Genomic DNA, 16,063 nt, shown 5'->3' on the forward strand with positions numbered 1-16,063 from the left:
ATGAGCCATGCAGCAACACTGAGGACAGATTGGAGTGGAGAGAGTTGGGATTTCGGGAGGCCACGTAGGAGCAGGTTACAATAGTCCAGTCTAGAGATGACCAGTGAGTGGATAAAGGTCTTAGTTGCCTCCAGTATAAGAAAGGGTCTGATCCTGGAAGCTGGCAATACTGGGACAGAATGTGAGGATTGAAGGAGAGGGCAGAGTTAATAATATCTCCAAGACAGCAGACTTTAGGATAGATGGTTAGGTTGTCAATGTATAGTAAAATAGAGGGAGGTAAAGGGACTACATATGGTGGGATGATGATCAGTTCAGTCTTAGACATGTTCATTTTAGGAAAGTTATGAGACATTTATGGACATTTGCTCCTCAGTGTAAACAATTTTGCTTATTTTCATACATTTGTTTCCAGTAGATGGGTGCACAGGCATGAATACCTCGAAGGGAGATCGTATTGTGTCTCCAGATTTTAAAAAAGAAGATAAGAACATACAACATTTTCCAGAAGAAAGACGCATTATCCTAAATATACATCCGGAACTTCCCAGTGCAGATATTTCATCTGGTCCTTCTAGTCATGAGGAACCGTCTCCTGATAATTCAGATTTTGCTACACACAGTACAATTCATAAAGATGAAATGGTATCATCCAGTTCTGAGTTTGGTAAGAGTTCTATGCATCAGTCAGTTTTTGATAGACATCAGACATCTCGTACATATGAGAAGCCATTTTCATGCTCTGAGTGTGGGAAATGTTTTATACAGAAATCACATCTTGTTGTACATCAGAGACATCACACAGGTGAGAAACCATTTACATGCTCTGCATGTGGGAAAGGGTTTACAAACAACTCAGATCTTCTTAGACACCAGAGATTGCACACAGGTGAGAAACCGTTTTCATGCTCTGAGTGTGGGAAATGTTTTATACAGAAATCACGTCTTGTTACACATCAGAGACATCACACAGGTGAGAAACCATTTTCATGCTCTGAGTGTGGGAAATGTTTTATACAGAAATCATGTCTTGTTACACATCAGAGACATCACACAGGTGAGAAACCATTTTCATGCTCTGTGTGTGGGAAATGTTTTATACAGAAATCATATCTTGTTACACATCAGAGGACACACACGGGTGAAAAACTATTTACATGCTCTGAGTGTGGGAAATGTTTTACAAAGAAATCCAGTCTTCTTAACCATGAGAAACTTCACACAGGTGAGAAACCATTTTCATGTTCTGACTGTGGGAAATGTTTTACGCTTAATTCATCTCTTGTGGTACATCAAAAGATACACACTGGTGAGAAACCATTTCCATGTTCTGAATGTGGGAAATGTTTCAGTGAGAAATCCAATCTTTCTACACATCAGAGAAGTCACACAGGTGAGAACCTATTTTCATGCTCTGAGTGTGGAAAATGTTTTACACAGAAATCCAATCTTGTTGTACATCAGAGACATCACACAGGTGTGAAACCATTTACATGCTCTGAGTGTGGGAAATGTTTTATACAGAAATCCCATCTTGTTATACATCAGAGATATCACACAGGTGTGAAACCATTTACTTGCTCTGAATGTGGGAAATGCTTTGTACAGAAATCATATCTTGTTAAACATCAGAGGACACACACAGGTGAGAAATGATTTACATGCTCTGAGTGTGGGAAATGTTTTACAAAGAACTCAGATCTTGTTATACACCAGAGAAGTCACACAGGTGAGAAACCATTTTCATGTGGGAAATGTTTTATACATAAATTATATCTTGTTATACATCAGAGATATCACACAGGTGAGAAACTATTTACATGCTCTGAGTGTGGGAAATGTTTCACAGATAATACAACTTTGTGTAGACACCAGAAAGCTCACACGGGAAAAAATAAGATTTTAAACCTACCGGTAAATCTTTTTCTCCTAGTCCGTAGAGGATGCTGGGGACTCCGTAAGGACCATGGAGTATAGACGGGCTCCGCAGGAGACATGGGCACTATAAAGAACTTTAGAATGGGTGTGCACTGGCTCCTCCCTCTATGCCCCTCCTCCAGACCTCATTTAGAAAAATTGTGCCCAGAGGAGACGGACAGTACGAGGAAAGGAATTTGTTAATCTAAGGGCAAGATTCATACCAGTCCACACCGTATAACATGGAATATACTATCCTGTTAACAGTATGAAACAAAACAGCAACAGTCCGAGACTGATCAAAACTGTAACATAACCCTTATGTAAGCAATAACTATATACAAGTCTTGCAGAAATATGTCCGCACTGGGACGGGCGCCCAGCGTCCTCTACGGACTAGGAGAAAAATATTTACCGGTAGGTTTAAAATCTTATTTTCTCTTACGTCCTAGAGGATGCTGGGGACTCCGTAAGGACCATGGGGATTATACCAAAGCTCCAGACTGGGCGGGAGAGTGTGGATGACTCTGCAGCACCGATTGAGCAAACATGAGGTCCTCATCAGCCAGGGTATCAAACTTGTAGAATTTTGCAAAAGTGTTTGAACCCGACCAAGTCACCGCTCGGCAAAGCTGTAATGCCGAGACGCCTCGGGCAGCCGCCCAAGAAGAGCCCACCTTCCTAGTGGAGTGGGCCTTTACCGAATTTGGTAACTGCAATCCAGCCATAGAATGAACCTGCTGAATCGTGTTACATATCCAGCGAGCTATAGTCTGCTTAGAAGCAGGAGCGCCAACCTTGTTGGCTGCATACAGGACAAACAGAGCCTCTGTTTTCCTAACCCGAGCCGTCCTGGCTACATACATTTTTAAGGCCCTGACTACATCCAGGGACTTGGAATCCTCCAAGTCACTCGTAGCCACCGGTACCACTATAGGTTGGTTCATATGAAACGAAGAAACCACCTTAGGCAAAAATTGAGGACGAGTCCTCAACTCCGCTCTATCCACATGAAAAATCAGAAAGGGGCTTTTGTGAGACAAAGCCGCCAAGTCAGACACCCGCCTTGCAGACGCCAAGGCCAACAACATGACCACCTTCCAAGTGAGAAACTTTAATTCCACTGTTTGAAGGGGCTCAAACCAGTGAGATTTCAGGAACTGTAACACCACGTTAAGGTCCCATGGAGGCACAAAAGGAGGCTGCATGAGCAGCACTCCCTTTACAAAAGTCTGGACTTCTGGGAGAGAAGCCAATTCCTTCTGAAAGAAAATCGATAAGGTCGAAATCTGTACTTTAATGGAGCCCAATTTAAGGCCCATATCCACTCCTGTCTGCAGAAAGTGGAGAAAACGGCCCAGATGGAAATCTTCCGTAGGAGCATTCTTAGCCTCACACCAAGATACATACTTTCTCCAGATACGGTGATAATGTTTCGCCGTCACCTCCTTCCTAGCCTTTATCAGAGTAGGGATGACTTCTTCCGGAATGCCTTTCCCAGCTAGGATTCGGTGTTCAACCGCCATGCCATCAAACGTAACCGCGGCAAGTCTTGGAACACGCATGGCCCCTGTTGCAACAGGTCCTCTCTGAGAGGAAGAGGCCATGGATCTTCTGTGAGCATTTCCTGAAGATCTGAATACCAGGCTCTAGGCCAATCTGGAACAATGAGTATTGTCCGCACTCTTTTTCGTCTTATGATTCTCAATATCTTTGAGATGAGTGGCAGAGGAGGGAACACATAGACCGACTGAAACACCCATGGTGTCACCTGCTGCTGCCTGAGGGTCCCTTGACCTGGCACAATACCTCCGAAGCTTCTCATTGAGGCGTGAAGCCATCATGTCTATTTGAGGAAGTCCCCAACGATCTGTTATCTCTGCAAAAACTCCTTGATGAAGTCCCCACTCTCCTGGATGGAGATCGTGTCTGCTGAGGAAGTCTGCTTCCCAGTTGTCCACACCCGGAATGAATACAGCTGACAGAGCGCGTACGTGATTTTCCGCCCAGCGAAAAATCCTGGTGGCTTCTGCCATTGCCACTCTGCTCCTTGTCCCGCCTTGGCAGTTTACATGAGCCACAGCTGTGACCGTTGTCTGATGAATCAGAACCGGTTGGTCGTGAAGGAGATTCTCCGCTTGACGAAGGCCGTTGTATACAGCCCTCAATTCCAGTACATTGATGTGTAGACAAGCCTCCTGGCTTGACCATATCCCCTGAAAGTTTCTTCCTTGTGTGACTGCTCCCCATCCTTGGAGGCTCGCATCCGTGGTCACCAGAACCCAGTCTTGAATGCCGAACCTGCAACCCTCTAGAAGGTGAGCACTCTGCCGCCACCACAGGAGAGACACCCTGGCCCTGGGGACAGGCTTATTTTTTGATGAAGTTGAAGATGGGACCCGGACCACTTGTCCAGAAGGTCCCACTGAAACGTCCACTCATGAAACCTGCCGAAGGGGATTGCCTCGTAGGACGCCACCATTTTCCCCAGAACTCGAGTGCATTGATGGACTGACACTCTTTTCGGTTTTAACAGGTCTCTGACCATGTTCTGGAATTCCTGGGCTTTTTCCATTGGGAGAAAAACCCTCTTTTGTTCCGTGTCCAGAATCATGCCCAAGAAAGATAGCCGAGTCGTTGGAACCAACTGCGACTTTGGAAGATTTAGAATCCAGCCATGCTGCTGCAGCACACTCAGGGAGAGTGACACGCTTTTCAGCAACTGATCTCTCGATCTCACTTTTATCAGGAGATTGTCCAAGTACGGGATAATTGTGACTCCCTGTCGGCGCAGGAGCACCATCATTTCCGCCATTACCTTGGTGAAAATCCTCAGGGCCGTGGAAAGCCCAAACGGCAACATCTGAAACTGGTAATGACAGTCCTGTACAGCGGACCTCAGGTACGCCTGATGAGGGGGATATATGGGCACATGAAGGTATGCATCCTTTATGTCTAGAGACACCATAAAATCCCCCCCTTCCAAGCTGGAGATAACCGCCCTGAGCGATTCCATCTTGAATTTGAACTTTTTTAAGTACAGGTTTAGGGATTTTAAATTTAGAATGGGTCTGACCGAACCATCCAGTTTCGGGACCACAAATAGGGTTGAGTAGTACCTCTTCCCCTGTTGAACTAGGGGAACCTCGACAACCACTTGTTGTTGACATAGTTTTTGAATCGCAGCTAACACTATCTCCCTGTCTGGGGAAGAAGCTGGTAAAGCCGATTTGAAAAACCGGCGAGGAGGCACTTCTTCGAATTCCAGCTTGTAGCCTTGGGATACAATTTCCATTGCCCAAGGATCCACGTCTGACTGAACCCAGACGTGGCTGAAGAGTCGAAGACGTGCCCCCACCGGGGCGGACTTCCTCAGTGGAGCCCCAGCGTCATGCAGTGGATTTAGTAGAAGCCGGGGAGGACTTCTGCTCCTGGGAACTAGCTGTAGCAAGCAGTTTTTTCCCTCTATCCTTACCTCTGGCGAGGAAGGAAGAACCCCGACCTCTTCTGGACTTATGCGATCGAAAGGACTGCATCTGATATTGCGGCCTTTTCTTCTTTTGCTGTGGAGACACGTAAGGTAAAAAGGTAGATTTACCCGCGGTAGCTGTGGAAACCAGGTCTGCGAGACCTTCCCCAAATAAATCCTCACCTTTGTAAGGTAAAACTTCCATATGTTTCTTTGAGTCGGCATCACCAGACCATTGGCGGGTCCACAGGGCTCGCCTAGCAGAAATCGCCATGGCGTTGGCTCTCGAACCTAGCAGACCAACGTCTCTCTGAGCGTCTCTCATATACAAGACTGCGTCTTTTATGTGACCTAAGGTCAATAAAATGGTATCCCTATCTAGGGTATCAAAGTCAGCTGACAAGGTATCAGTCCAAGCTGCTACAGCGCTACAAACCCAAGCTGACGCTATTGCCGGTCTGAGCAAGGTCCCTGTATGTGTATAAATTGATTTTAAGGTAGTTTCCTGTCTGCGATCAGCAGGATCCTTGAGGGCTGCTGTGTTTTCAAATAACTCGTTCAGCTCATGAGATGGGGGAAAAGTTACCTCAGGTTTCTTTTCTTTAAACATGTGAACCCTCTTGTCAGGGACAGAGGGGTCATCCGTGATATGGAAAACATCTTTTATTGCAATAATCATATAATGAATACTCTTGGCCACCCTTGGGTGTAACCTCGCATCCTCGTAGTCGACACTGGAGTCAGATTCCGTGTCGGTATCAGTGTCTGTTATTTGGGACAGGGGACGTTTTTGAGACCCTGAAGGGCCCTGTGACACCGTCAAAGCCATTGATTGACTACCTGTATTATCCCTGGACTCTGCTTTGTCCAATCTCTTATGTAACAAAGCCACATTTGCATTTAAAACATTCAGCATATCCATCCAATCATGTGTCGGCGTTGCCAACAGAGACACCACAATCATCTGCTCCACCTCCTCCTTAAAAGAGCCTTCCGCTTCAGACATGCCGACACGCGTACCGACACCCCCACGCACTCAGGGATATATCTATATGGAGACAGTTTCCCAATAAGGCCCTTTGGAGAGACAGAGTGAGAGTATGCCAACACACACCCAGCGCCAACTGACACTGGAAACCAAATTCCCATACAAACAGCGCTTTTATACACATATATAATATACACTCACTGCGCCAATAAAAAAGTGCCCCCCCCCCTCTTTTTTGCCCTCTGTGACCATGTTCAGCAGAGGAGAGTCCAGGGAGCCAGCTTCTCTGCATGTGCTGTGGAGAAAATGGCGCTGGTTAGTGCTGGAGGATCAAGCCACAGCGGCGGGCTTCGGTCCCGCTCAAATAATCAAAAAACTGGCAGGGGTAAATAATATACTGCCTCCGCAGTATATGTACATCTGCCAGTGTCCCTTGAGGCTATTAATTGCTGCCCAGGGCGCCCCCCCCTGCGCCCTGCACCCTTACAGTGCCCACTGTTGTGTGTGTGTGGGAGCAATGGCGCACAGCGTTACCGCTGCGCGTTACCTCACTGAGGAACTGAAGTCTTCTGCCGCCTTTGAAGTCTTCTTTCATCTGCTACTCACCCGGCTTCTATCTTCCGGCTCTGTGAGGACGGCGGCGCGGCTCCAGGACGAACGGCGAGGGTGAGACCTGCGTTCCGACCCTCTGGAGCTAATGGTGTCCAGTAGCCTAAGAAGCAGAGCCTATCAGTTAAGTAGGTCTGCTTCTCTCCCCTCAGTCCCACGATGCAGGGAGCCTGTTGCCAGCAGAGCTCCCTGAAAATAGAAAACCTAACAAAATTCTTTTTACAGAGAAACTCAGGAGAGCTCCCCTGTAATGCACCCAGTCTCCTCTGGGCACAGGATCTAACAGAGGTCTGGAGGAGGGGCATAGAGGGAGGAGCCAGTGCACACCCATTCTAAAGTTCTTTATAGTGCCCATGTCTCCTGCGTAGCCCGTCTATACCCCATGGTCCTTACGGAGTCCCCAGCATCCTCTAGGACGTAAGAGAAATAGTTTCAATGAGCTGATCTGCATGAAACGGGGTTGCATCAATACTAAATATTGTGAAAGCTGTGTATATCATTAATGTAAATAATAAAAGCACGCATGAAAACATTTACAAAGTGTGTATACGCCAAGGTATATTAACATCACTGAGTTATTGAGGGCTGTTAAACTCTCCAGTGCTAGATTTCCTTATATTCAATGTAGAACGCACATGGTTTTTATATTTCTCTTGATTGCAGTTTGAAATTTTGGAGTGAAAACTGCAGAGAATCAGTCGCTTGTAAAAGCAGCATCTTAGTTCGTGTAGCCCACAGTCACACCGTATAATAGCATGTGATAATGTTATTACCATTATAGACATGCATGTAATGTATGTATAAATATTCCCCATAGCTGTCGGCTGCATGTCAGCCTGTAAGATACGGACGTCCTTATAGGAGACATACGTGCTGTGACACACCTGGGTGTGGTGCCTATGGTCTCTGGTAACCCAGACTGTTCTTACACCTTCATATCACACCAGAGGATATTTAGCTGTATAATATAGTGTTGCTGACTTTAACACATAATACATTGTATTTTGTGTTATTATAATAACAGGTGCCAGAGAGTCGCCGATGCCCTAGTTTAGGTCTTCCTCATGTTATTGGGACCGGTAGGAGAGAGCCCCACACCCCAGTGTTCTGTCAGAGTCTCCCTAACTCCCAGTATTCTCTCTTATCCCCCCCTAATCCCTCACACTACACAGTTCCTCCCCAGCGCCCATACTCATTAGCAGGTCTCCCTGTTACTGGGTATTGCAGCAAGCGGGGGCTGGGTGAGAGGTACTGAAGAGGGAGGGGCTATGATAATGAAGGTGTGATGTCACGTATACATCAGCGGGTTAGTGCTCGGTGAGTGCTGGAAATGCAGGGAGTAGCAGACAAGGAAACTGCCCAGTCACCTGGGGATACATAAAAATACATCCATAGCCCATATATCCGATCACAGCATAACTGAGCCCAGCACACGGTGTATACTCACATACATAACCATAGTAACTGCACTGCACTGCAATACCATTACACATGGACACCTGACACGCCTGTGATGCATGTACACGTGTAACTACAGCACGCAATCCGTCCTTGCACAGGTAATGCTCACAGCACATTGGATCAGTAACTATAGCCATATAAATGGTTCATCTGCCCATTATGGTGTACTGTCTATTAGGCTAGGTAGGGTACATGGCACTGCCACACTTCCTGTGGGGTCTCACCTGGAGGGGGCAGGAGGGTAACAGAGAGTTTTAAAACTGCATGTGATGATATTGGAAACATTTGTCTCTGTGCGTTCCTGGTCCAGCTGGGAAGTCTATGCTAGCCTCACACACCAGCCGCAGGACACCCGACTAGGTCATCTCATGTAGTGTTACTCTGGTTTTTGTCCTATTTGTTTTATACTGTATTTCTGTATGTAACCAAGCACTGTACTATTTTTGTATAATAAATCTTTATATTTAAAAGGTTTCTCTCCTTATGTTATAAACACATTCTATAACCTGCGCAGAAGAGTCTCAGATACTGATAAAGCCAAATATTTATCTTATTTAAAACACTCTAAAAGGTTAAAGAACACAGTACGCAATCGGCGCACGAGGTACCGTAAGGGTACGCTCTTAGCGTAGCGGACGCTGTATCGGGAGCGAGCCGCTCGAGTGACACAAACGCTCGCGAGAATACGCTGTTGGTATCGGGCGCACTATAGGTGAGCGACTACCGTAATGCTACGCTGTCAGCGTAGCGGACGCTCGAGACCACGAGGAGATCACGAGCGGCGCAGACGCTCACAAGATAACAATCAGTAGACCTTGAATGTAACACACAGAAAGGATATTCTTATACTGTAAACCTTGTATTGAAACACTGTAGCTATATAACGCTGCTTAACCTTGTTTACACTAAAGCTGTTTGAGCGATAGAGACGCTCCTATTACCCTCTGCAATATAATGAACACACAATACCGGTCTAAGGGTCTAACGCCTTTTAAGGAAATGAATGAACGTTCAAAAAGAATAATACAATACAAGTTATACACTACCAAAATAACATAGAATACCTAACCAAGTAACTACACATAAAATACAATAAAGATACAATTTACTTTTAAAGGGGAAGGAGAGAGAGAGGGAGAGAAAGAGAGAGAGAGAATGGCTTATAACAATAAAGACAATATGATTGCAGAGAACTTACGCACAAAGGGAAACAATCGCATGCGCCTTCTGGATATCCAGCTCCCGATTATCAGCAATGAGAACCGTTGAAGAGAATAGAGAGCTGGCCCAGACCGGCTTGTCCTTTTATACACTACACACAATACAGTACAATGGTCCCTATATTCTTATTGTTCATTGGACACAGGAATTCGTCTTCTCATTATAACAAAAGGTCATAGGTTGATTCATACAGGTGGGCTGTGACTATTTCCAACTGCTCAGGTGGGTGGGAAACTAGGTTTCCCGCCGCATGGATAATAAAGTGCAAATAATAGTAAATGTCCATAAACTTCTTATGTCCATAACTATACGCACGAGCGATTAATCCGCTTCAAACCAACACCGGAACATTGCTAATTAAATACTCTTCCGATGGATACTAATCACCACTGTATAACCCCTGTCTGACCCTTCGTATCAAACAAAGAGGGATCTCTTTGTCTATGAACATGCTACATTAACTAAACGTTCAGATTCTATCAAAGGGACCATAATCTACAAAATACATTATATGGTTAAAATATGTAACGATTGAGTCGCCCGCTAGACGCACATAAACTTTACCGTAAATGCGCATACCGTGCGCCTGCGGGTGCACGCAACAGCGAGTATGCGCACGCACGGGAGAGCTCATGCACACGCAGCGGGGACACGCATGAGGTGCAAATATGGCAGTGTGTAGCATGATATTTTTCTGACTTTGACAGTCCACCCTTTGGCAGTCACCAATAACTGCCACTTTCTAAAACATTTCAAAAAGAGAAAAATATATGTCATGTGTAAATACATTTCTATGATTGGGTAGGGGAGGAGAGGAGAAGGTAGGAAAAGGGTATGACCTAGTGAGATAGCAGAAGCATGTGTGTATGAGTCCATGTTTGGGGGGGTCATGTATCATCGTGCCGTTCGTGTTTTAAATCAAGCTTCGAGGTATTGCGAAGTATACATTTGAATTCCTTCTTATCCCGTGGTACGGGTCTGTGGATGGGCTGTCAAACTTTACCGAGCTCTCTTCGGCTTTTGGTTGCAACAAAATGGGGGAGCACATTTTAGTTGATGATACATGAATGGGGGATATGTGAATGCTGATATCTGTGCCTATATTCCCTATCGACTATGTGTGTTATTACCTGAAGGTTGTAGTGATGAAGATAAAGAACAATTATGGTAAATGCAGTGATAAACTATGTGAGTTTAATATACATTTGCCGATTGAGGTCTTGTCTTGTGTCTTGTCTTGTCTCGATGTACATGTTGACTGTAGTCTCCTTGGGCTTTTGCAAAGTGCGAGCAAAAGCTTTGTCAATGTCCATAGACTTACAAAAAGTGTTGGGCTAGCGTAAAATTAACGTGACTAGGGATAAGGGGGTCTATGGCATAGTCCATCTGTTGTCTGTGTACAAGGTTGTCAGACTTCTTCTTTAGTACATCTGTTGTCTGTATACAAGGCTGTCAAAATCCTCTTCCAAGCGGGTCTTTTTACCTTGGAGAAAAACAAAGGAGAAACGGGTGAAAGAAACGGACCGTAGAATCACATTTTCCTCACATCATTGTCTCTATCGTTGGGTCGTAAATCACATCAGTCGTTGTTATCACAGTATCTTCACTCCTTAAACTCATCACTCGGGCGCTACGTTTACACTTTGTTAAAACCCGAACGCATCTAAATATTAGACCGACTAATATGATGACACCCAGAACACACAAAAGGAATTTCCCTACATCCATGATAATTCCTTGAGTCCATTCTCCTAAACCAGAGAACCAATTTCGTGGGTTCAACCATGACACCCAACTGGTCAGCTCATTACCCACAGCGGCAAGGGTGAGATTGTGTTTCCTTCGGAACTCCCATTTTAATTGGAGAATGTCGTCCATCTTTTGGTCTATGACCTTGACCGGGTCCTCGGTGCTGTTTGTGATATACGTGCAGCACTTTATTCCATACTGAGTTGCTAGGGTGACACAATACCCACCCGTCACAGCTGTGAGATAATTGAGAATCATCCTATGCTGAACCAGTTCTGTTTTATAAGCTTGGAGCTCCCTTCCAGTATACCTGAATGTGTCATCATACATTTCAGTGATGTTGTCTAATAAATTTGCAAGCGCATATATATATTTATAATTTATCACTCCTCTGGCGGTACGAGTGATATCTAACGCGATTAGGAATTGAATCCCGGTGGATTCACTGATCAGGTCAGAGGCCGGATGCTCTGTTCTCTCTATCAGGTGCCGTTTAACGATGTGCTCGTAATGAGTGTGAGTATAAGGTGCTTGGGCACTGCGGTGAATATCTTTCATTTTAGTATGTGATACAGTCATTACTTCAGGCAGTACTTTTCCAATATAACATAACCCTTCTGAGTTTGGGGCAAGCCACTTATACGCCTTCCTCCCGCATATGAAATATGCATCATCGGGGAGAACATATGGGACGGAGTAGGACATAACCATATTACACATTTTCCATATGAAATTTCCTAGCCCTAATTCTTCCATCTGTTTAGTACACGTATCGGTTTGTACGATGTGTGCACAGTATCCTGGTGATACCTCTCCAACTCTCATGGTCCTACTTCCTAGGGTATACCTATATCGGAAATATTTTCCACTACCGGCTATGTGGCGTATAAGTTCTGTATCTGTTGGCATTCTATCGGCTCTGTATGAAAAGGTCATGGTTTGGTTATTCCATGACACTTCCCAATTTCCCGGCTTTCGGGGATTGGAAATGTTAAAACATACTAGGGATCTATCTGTCTGATTTAACACTTTACCCACTAAGGAGTGATAGTCACTCAATGGATGCCGGTCCATGTGGATATTAAAACTGGATTGGCATTTCTTAATACACCCATCCTCAACTACACTGTCACAGAGTCTACAGATACAGTTCTCTTCAGCTAACAGGTTTTCACAACGGTTACAAATAACATGGCTGCTAGATCGTTTCCGGTACTCGCCTTTTCTCGGTGGTTGTGTTGCTATTGGAAATTTACACCTCCGTCTCAGTCATCAGAAATCCATTCTGGATCCTTTCTCGACCTCACTGGTACTCTCACCGAAACAGACTGCTCTGGTCAACATCAGGGTCAACATGAAAACACGGCTCACAGTCTTTCGAGGCGAGTCCATCTTACAGGAGGAGAAAGGAGAAATTTGTAATGGGGGTACAGGAAAACAGTTTGAGGGGGGGAGAGAAACTTGTTACGATAATTAGTTCTCTAGTCTTGTTGTTCTTCTTGTGCTGCTGTCATCTCAAAGGTGCTGTCTCTCAGTCTTCCAAACGAACACTCTGGTGATACTATATTCCTTCCAAACCAGCGATCTTTCTGTAGGGATCAAAAATCTTGCATTACCATTTGTCTAACTGATGTGTGACATACCATCTTTAAAATATGAAAACATGAGTGAGAAGAGAGAAAACACACACAAAAAAACCAAAAGAGAGAGAACAATTCATATATATATATATATATATATATATTACATAAACCAACAATAAACAACAGGGAAAAACATTTTAAAACATTGTTCATCAGGCTGTCATATCTACATGTCCAATGGTATCCTTGCGCAGTCCCTCCCACCAGCACCTCCATACTCCACCCTTTGTATCTGGCCAGGATACATTGATGCGGGTAGGTCATGCTGGGGTTTGGTAGACTTCTGCAAGGACCAAGTAGCTATGCAATGTTTGAGTCCTGCCGATGACCGTCAGAGATGGGGGAAAAAAAAAAAACATTTCACAGATACATTACAAATTTTACCCGGTCATTCCTGTGTCCTCAAGGAATGACCTCCCAACTTGTTAACAATAACCTCAGGCTTACCATCTGTCCTAGTGATCACCTTTCCTGACTACATATCATGGGTGTGGGCCAAAATTCTTCCTATCTGATCCCTGGTTACAATTTGGTGTGTCATAACTTTGCTCATTTCTTTGTCTAGGGGGTCTGACTTTATGTGGGCTGTTACAGTTGCTGGCATAATGCCCTTCTCTTTTACAACGATAACAAATCCTTGAGTTCCTCCATGTGCCAATGGCCTGGGGTTTTGGTTGATTTGATGTCTCCTCTAATGCTTGGATGCCCATCGCCATCAACCGCTCTTCCTGTGTTTCTCTGGTTCTATGACTATTATGGTCATGTCGTTGTCTAGGGGGTGTATATACCTTGTGTGTGTACTTAGACCTACAATCTCGTGCAACATGACCTTCTCTTAAGCAGTTGTAACAGCTTTTCACCTTTGACTTACCCTCCGGAATCTGGGGCTTCTTTGTTTCCCTGTGCTTGCTGATGCTTTGCTCATGCCCAACAGCAGAGTCCCTTAATGCAGCTACTGATTTATCTCTCCAGTATGGATTGGTGATCTGTATCCTTGCTCTCAACACTTCCTTTAAACCATCCATTAGCACAGATACTACCACTTCTCTGTGCGGTGCACTTGTTTCGATGTTTTCTATACCTGTATACCTAGTCATGTCGTGCAATGCCCGGTGGAAATAATTAGAAGTACTTTCACCTTTGCTTTGTCTTATGGAGAAGATTTTGTTCCACTCGACAATGGCTGGGAAATATATTTCTAACTGTCGGTTGATCTGCTTAATACATTCCTGATTGTGTTCCTCCGTACAAGGTACCTCTGTGTCTAATTTACAATCAGCAATAAATTTCGCAGATTCAACACTGGAGGGCAAACATGCCCTCAGCACTGTCCGCCAATCTTTGTTGGTGGGTTCTGTTGAGTTTCCTAGTTCTTTAATAAATCTCTGACATGCAACTAAATCTTCCCTGGGATCAGGGAATTCAGACATGATTGATCTTAATTCTGTCCGGGACCAGGGACAGCGCGTTGCACCGTCCTTGACGGGAATGATTCCCTGATCGTCAGTCTTCCCATTGGGGACTGTGATCACCCTGACAGGACTAAATTCAATTACATCACCTTGTGTTGGTCTTACAATATGAGGTACATTTGTTTGTGCGTGATATATAACACCGTATGTACCTGTGGACACGACCTCACCTGACCCTCCGTTAGGGGGTTTGATTACTGCCTTTACCGATTTGGTCGCGTCCACCTGGATGTCTTGTGTGATGGCTGCTGGAAAAGGTGCCGACATCGTGCTGGGCTCACGTTCTTGCTTGTAGTCCTGAGGGAAGTTTAACATGGGGTGCGACTTGCACAGGTTAACATTTGTAATTTTTACACTTTCATTTTTATAAACATTATTACATTTGTTACTTTCATTCTTAATACAGTTACTAAGTGCATTTTTATCGCACTCTATTGCGCCATTCTCTGCAACCATAATCCTCTCCATTGCCATGTCTCTCTTCCCAAGATGAGAGTCAGATATGTAAGTTAAGTTTCTTTGTATTTCACTTTCCTTTTGCCATAACTTTAAACAATCATAATGTTTGATCCGTCTCTTTGCTGATTTAATGAGACATATCATTCTCCTTAGATTTTGTAACACATCTGGGCTAAAGCTACCTACCCGGGGAAACTTCTTCTCGTCATGCACAGTCATTCTTTCCCATTCATCACATAAAACCTCTGTGTGTGAACCGTATTTTTCACACATTACATACCTTGCCGACCCGATTGGCCGGTTTACTGAATCAACCCGAACAGAGGTTGATCGCCCCCTACCTGAACAACTGGCCCCCATATTTGCAGGTGTTGCTTTCACTACCTCTGACCTTCAAATCAGGGTCTTCAGCGAACCCTTACAAAAACCAAGATGTCCGGGGTAGGCCGACGGTGGCAGTTTACCGAGTACTCCACTCACTCGCCCACGCCGACCAATACGCCCACACACTGCCTTAGCGCTGGCGTACTCGACCTAGGGCCCCTGCGACCTGAACCGCTATTTACTGGAACATGCGAGTGTGATCCGAAGAGCACTTAACCCTTTCCAGTAACTATTGGTTGCTGGATAGTTCCTGAGTGACCAGCGAACCTCCCTTAAAATAAAAAAAATTACACAAATCACGTTAGAGTGTACAAATAGCGTTTATGACCCCTTTTTGTACGCAAATGGTACTGGTCAGGTTACTAACTAATGCACACAATTACGTGCGGTACAATCATTCAGCACATAAGCAACTAATCTTATGTGCGGAGCGACCAGTGGAATCGAAAATTGTGGCTGCGAATTCCTTCAGCCTGAGCTTCAATGGCCTATATGGGTTTTGCACCAACCCCCTGGGTTGTGCTCTTTTCTATCTATAGCAGACTTCTTAGTCTGCTGTACCTAGACCTCCTGGTCTGTATGACCTCCTGGTCTGTATGACCTCCTGGTCTGTTCTACAGTAGACCTTCTGGTCTGCTATACTCTAATGCTCTTTTTTTTTTAATGTTTAACAAGGGATGCCTCCCTAGCC

The 16,063-nt window shown here is 44.8% G+C and overlaps 1 protein-coding gene across 1 annotated transcript in view; it reads left to right on the plus strand.

Moving 5' to 3' along the window:
* LOC135057060 (zinc finger protein OZF-like) overlaps positions 1 to 8,876 on the plus strand; it is an 86,237-nt gene extending 77,361 nt beyond the window's left edge. The window contains exon 7 of the mRNA XM_063962952.1: positions 416 to 8,876. Within this exon, the coding sequence (XP_063819022.1) occupies positions 416 to 1,656 (1,241 nt within the window). The 3' untranslated portion in view covers positions 1,657 to 8,876. The remainder of the gene's footprint in view (positions 1 to 415) is intronic.
* The last annotated feature ends 7,187 nt before the right edge of the window (positions 8,877 to 16,063 follow it).

The sequence above is a fragment of the Pseudophryne corroboree genome, chromosome 3 (genome assembly GCF_028390025.1).
Source record: "Pseudophryne corroboree isolate aPseCor3 chromosome 3, aPseCor3.hap2, whole genome shotgun sequence".
Lineage (NCBI taxonomy): Eukaryota > Metazoa > Chordata > Amphibia > Anura > Myobatrachidae > Pseudophryne > Pseudophryne corroboree.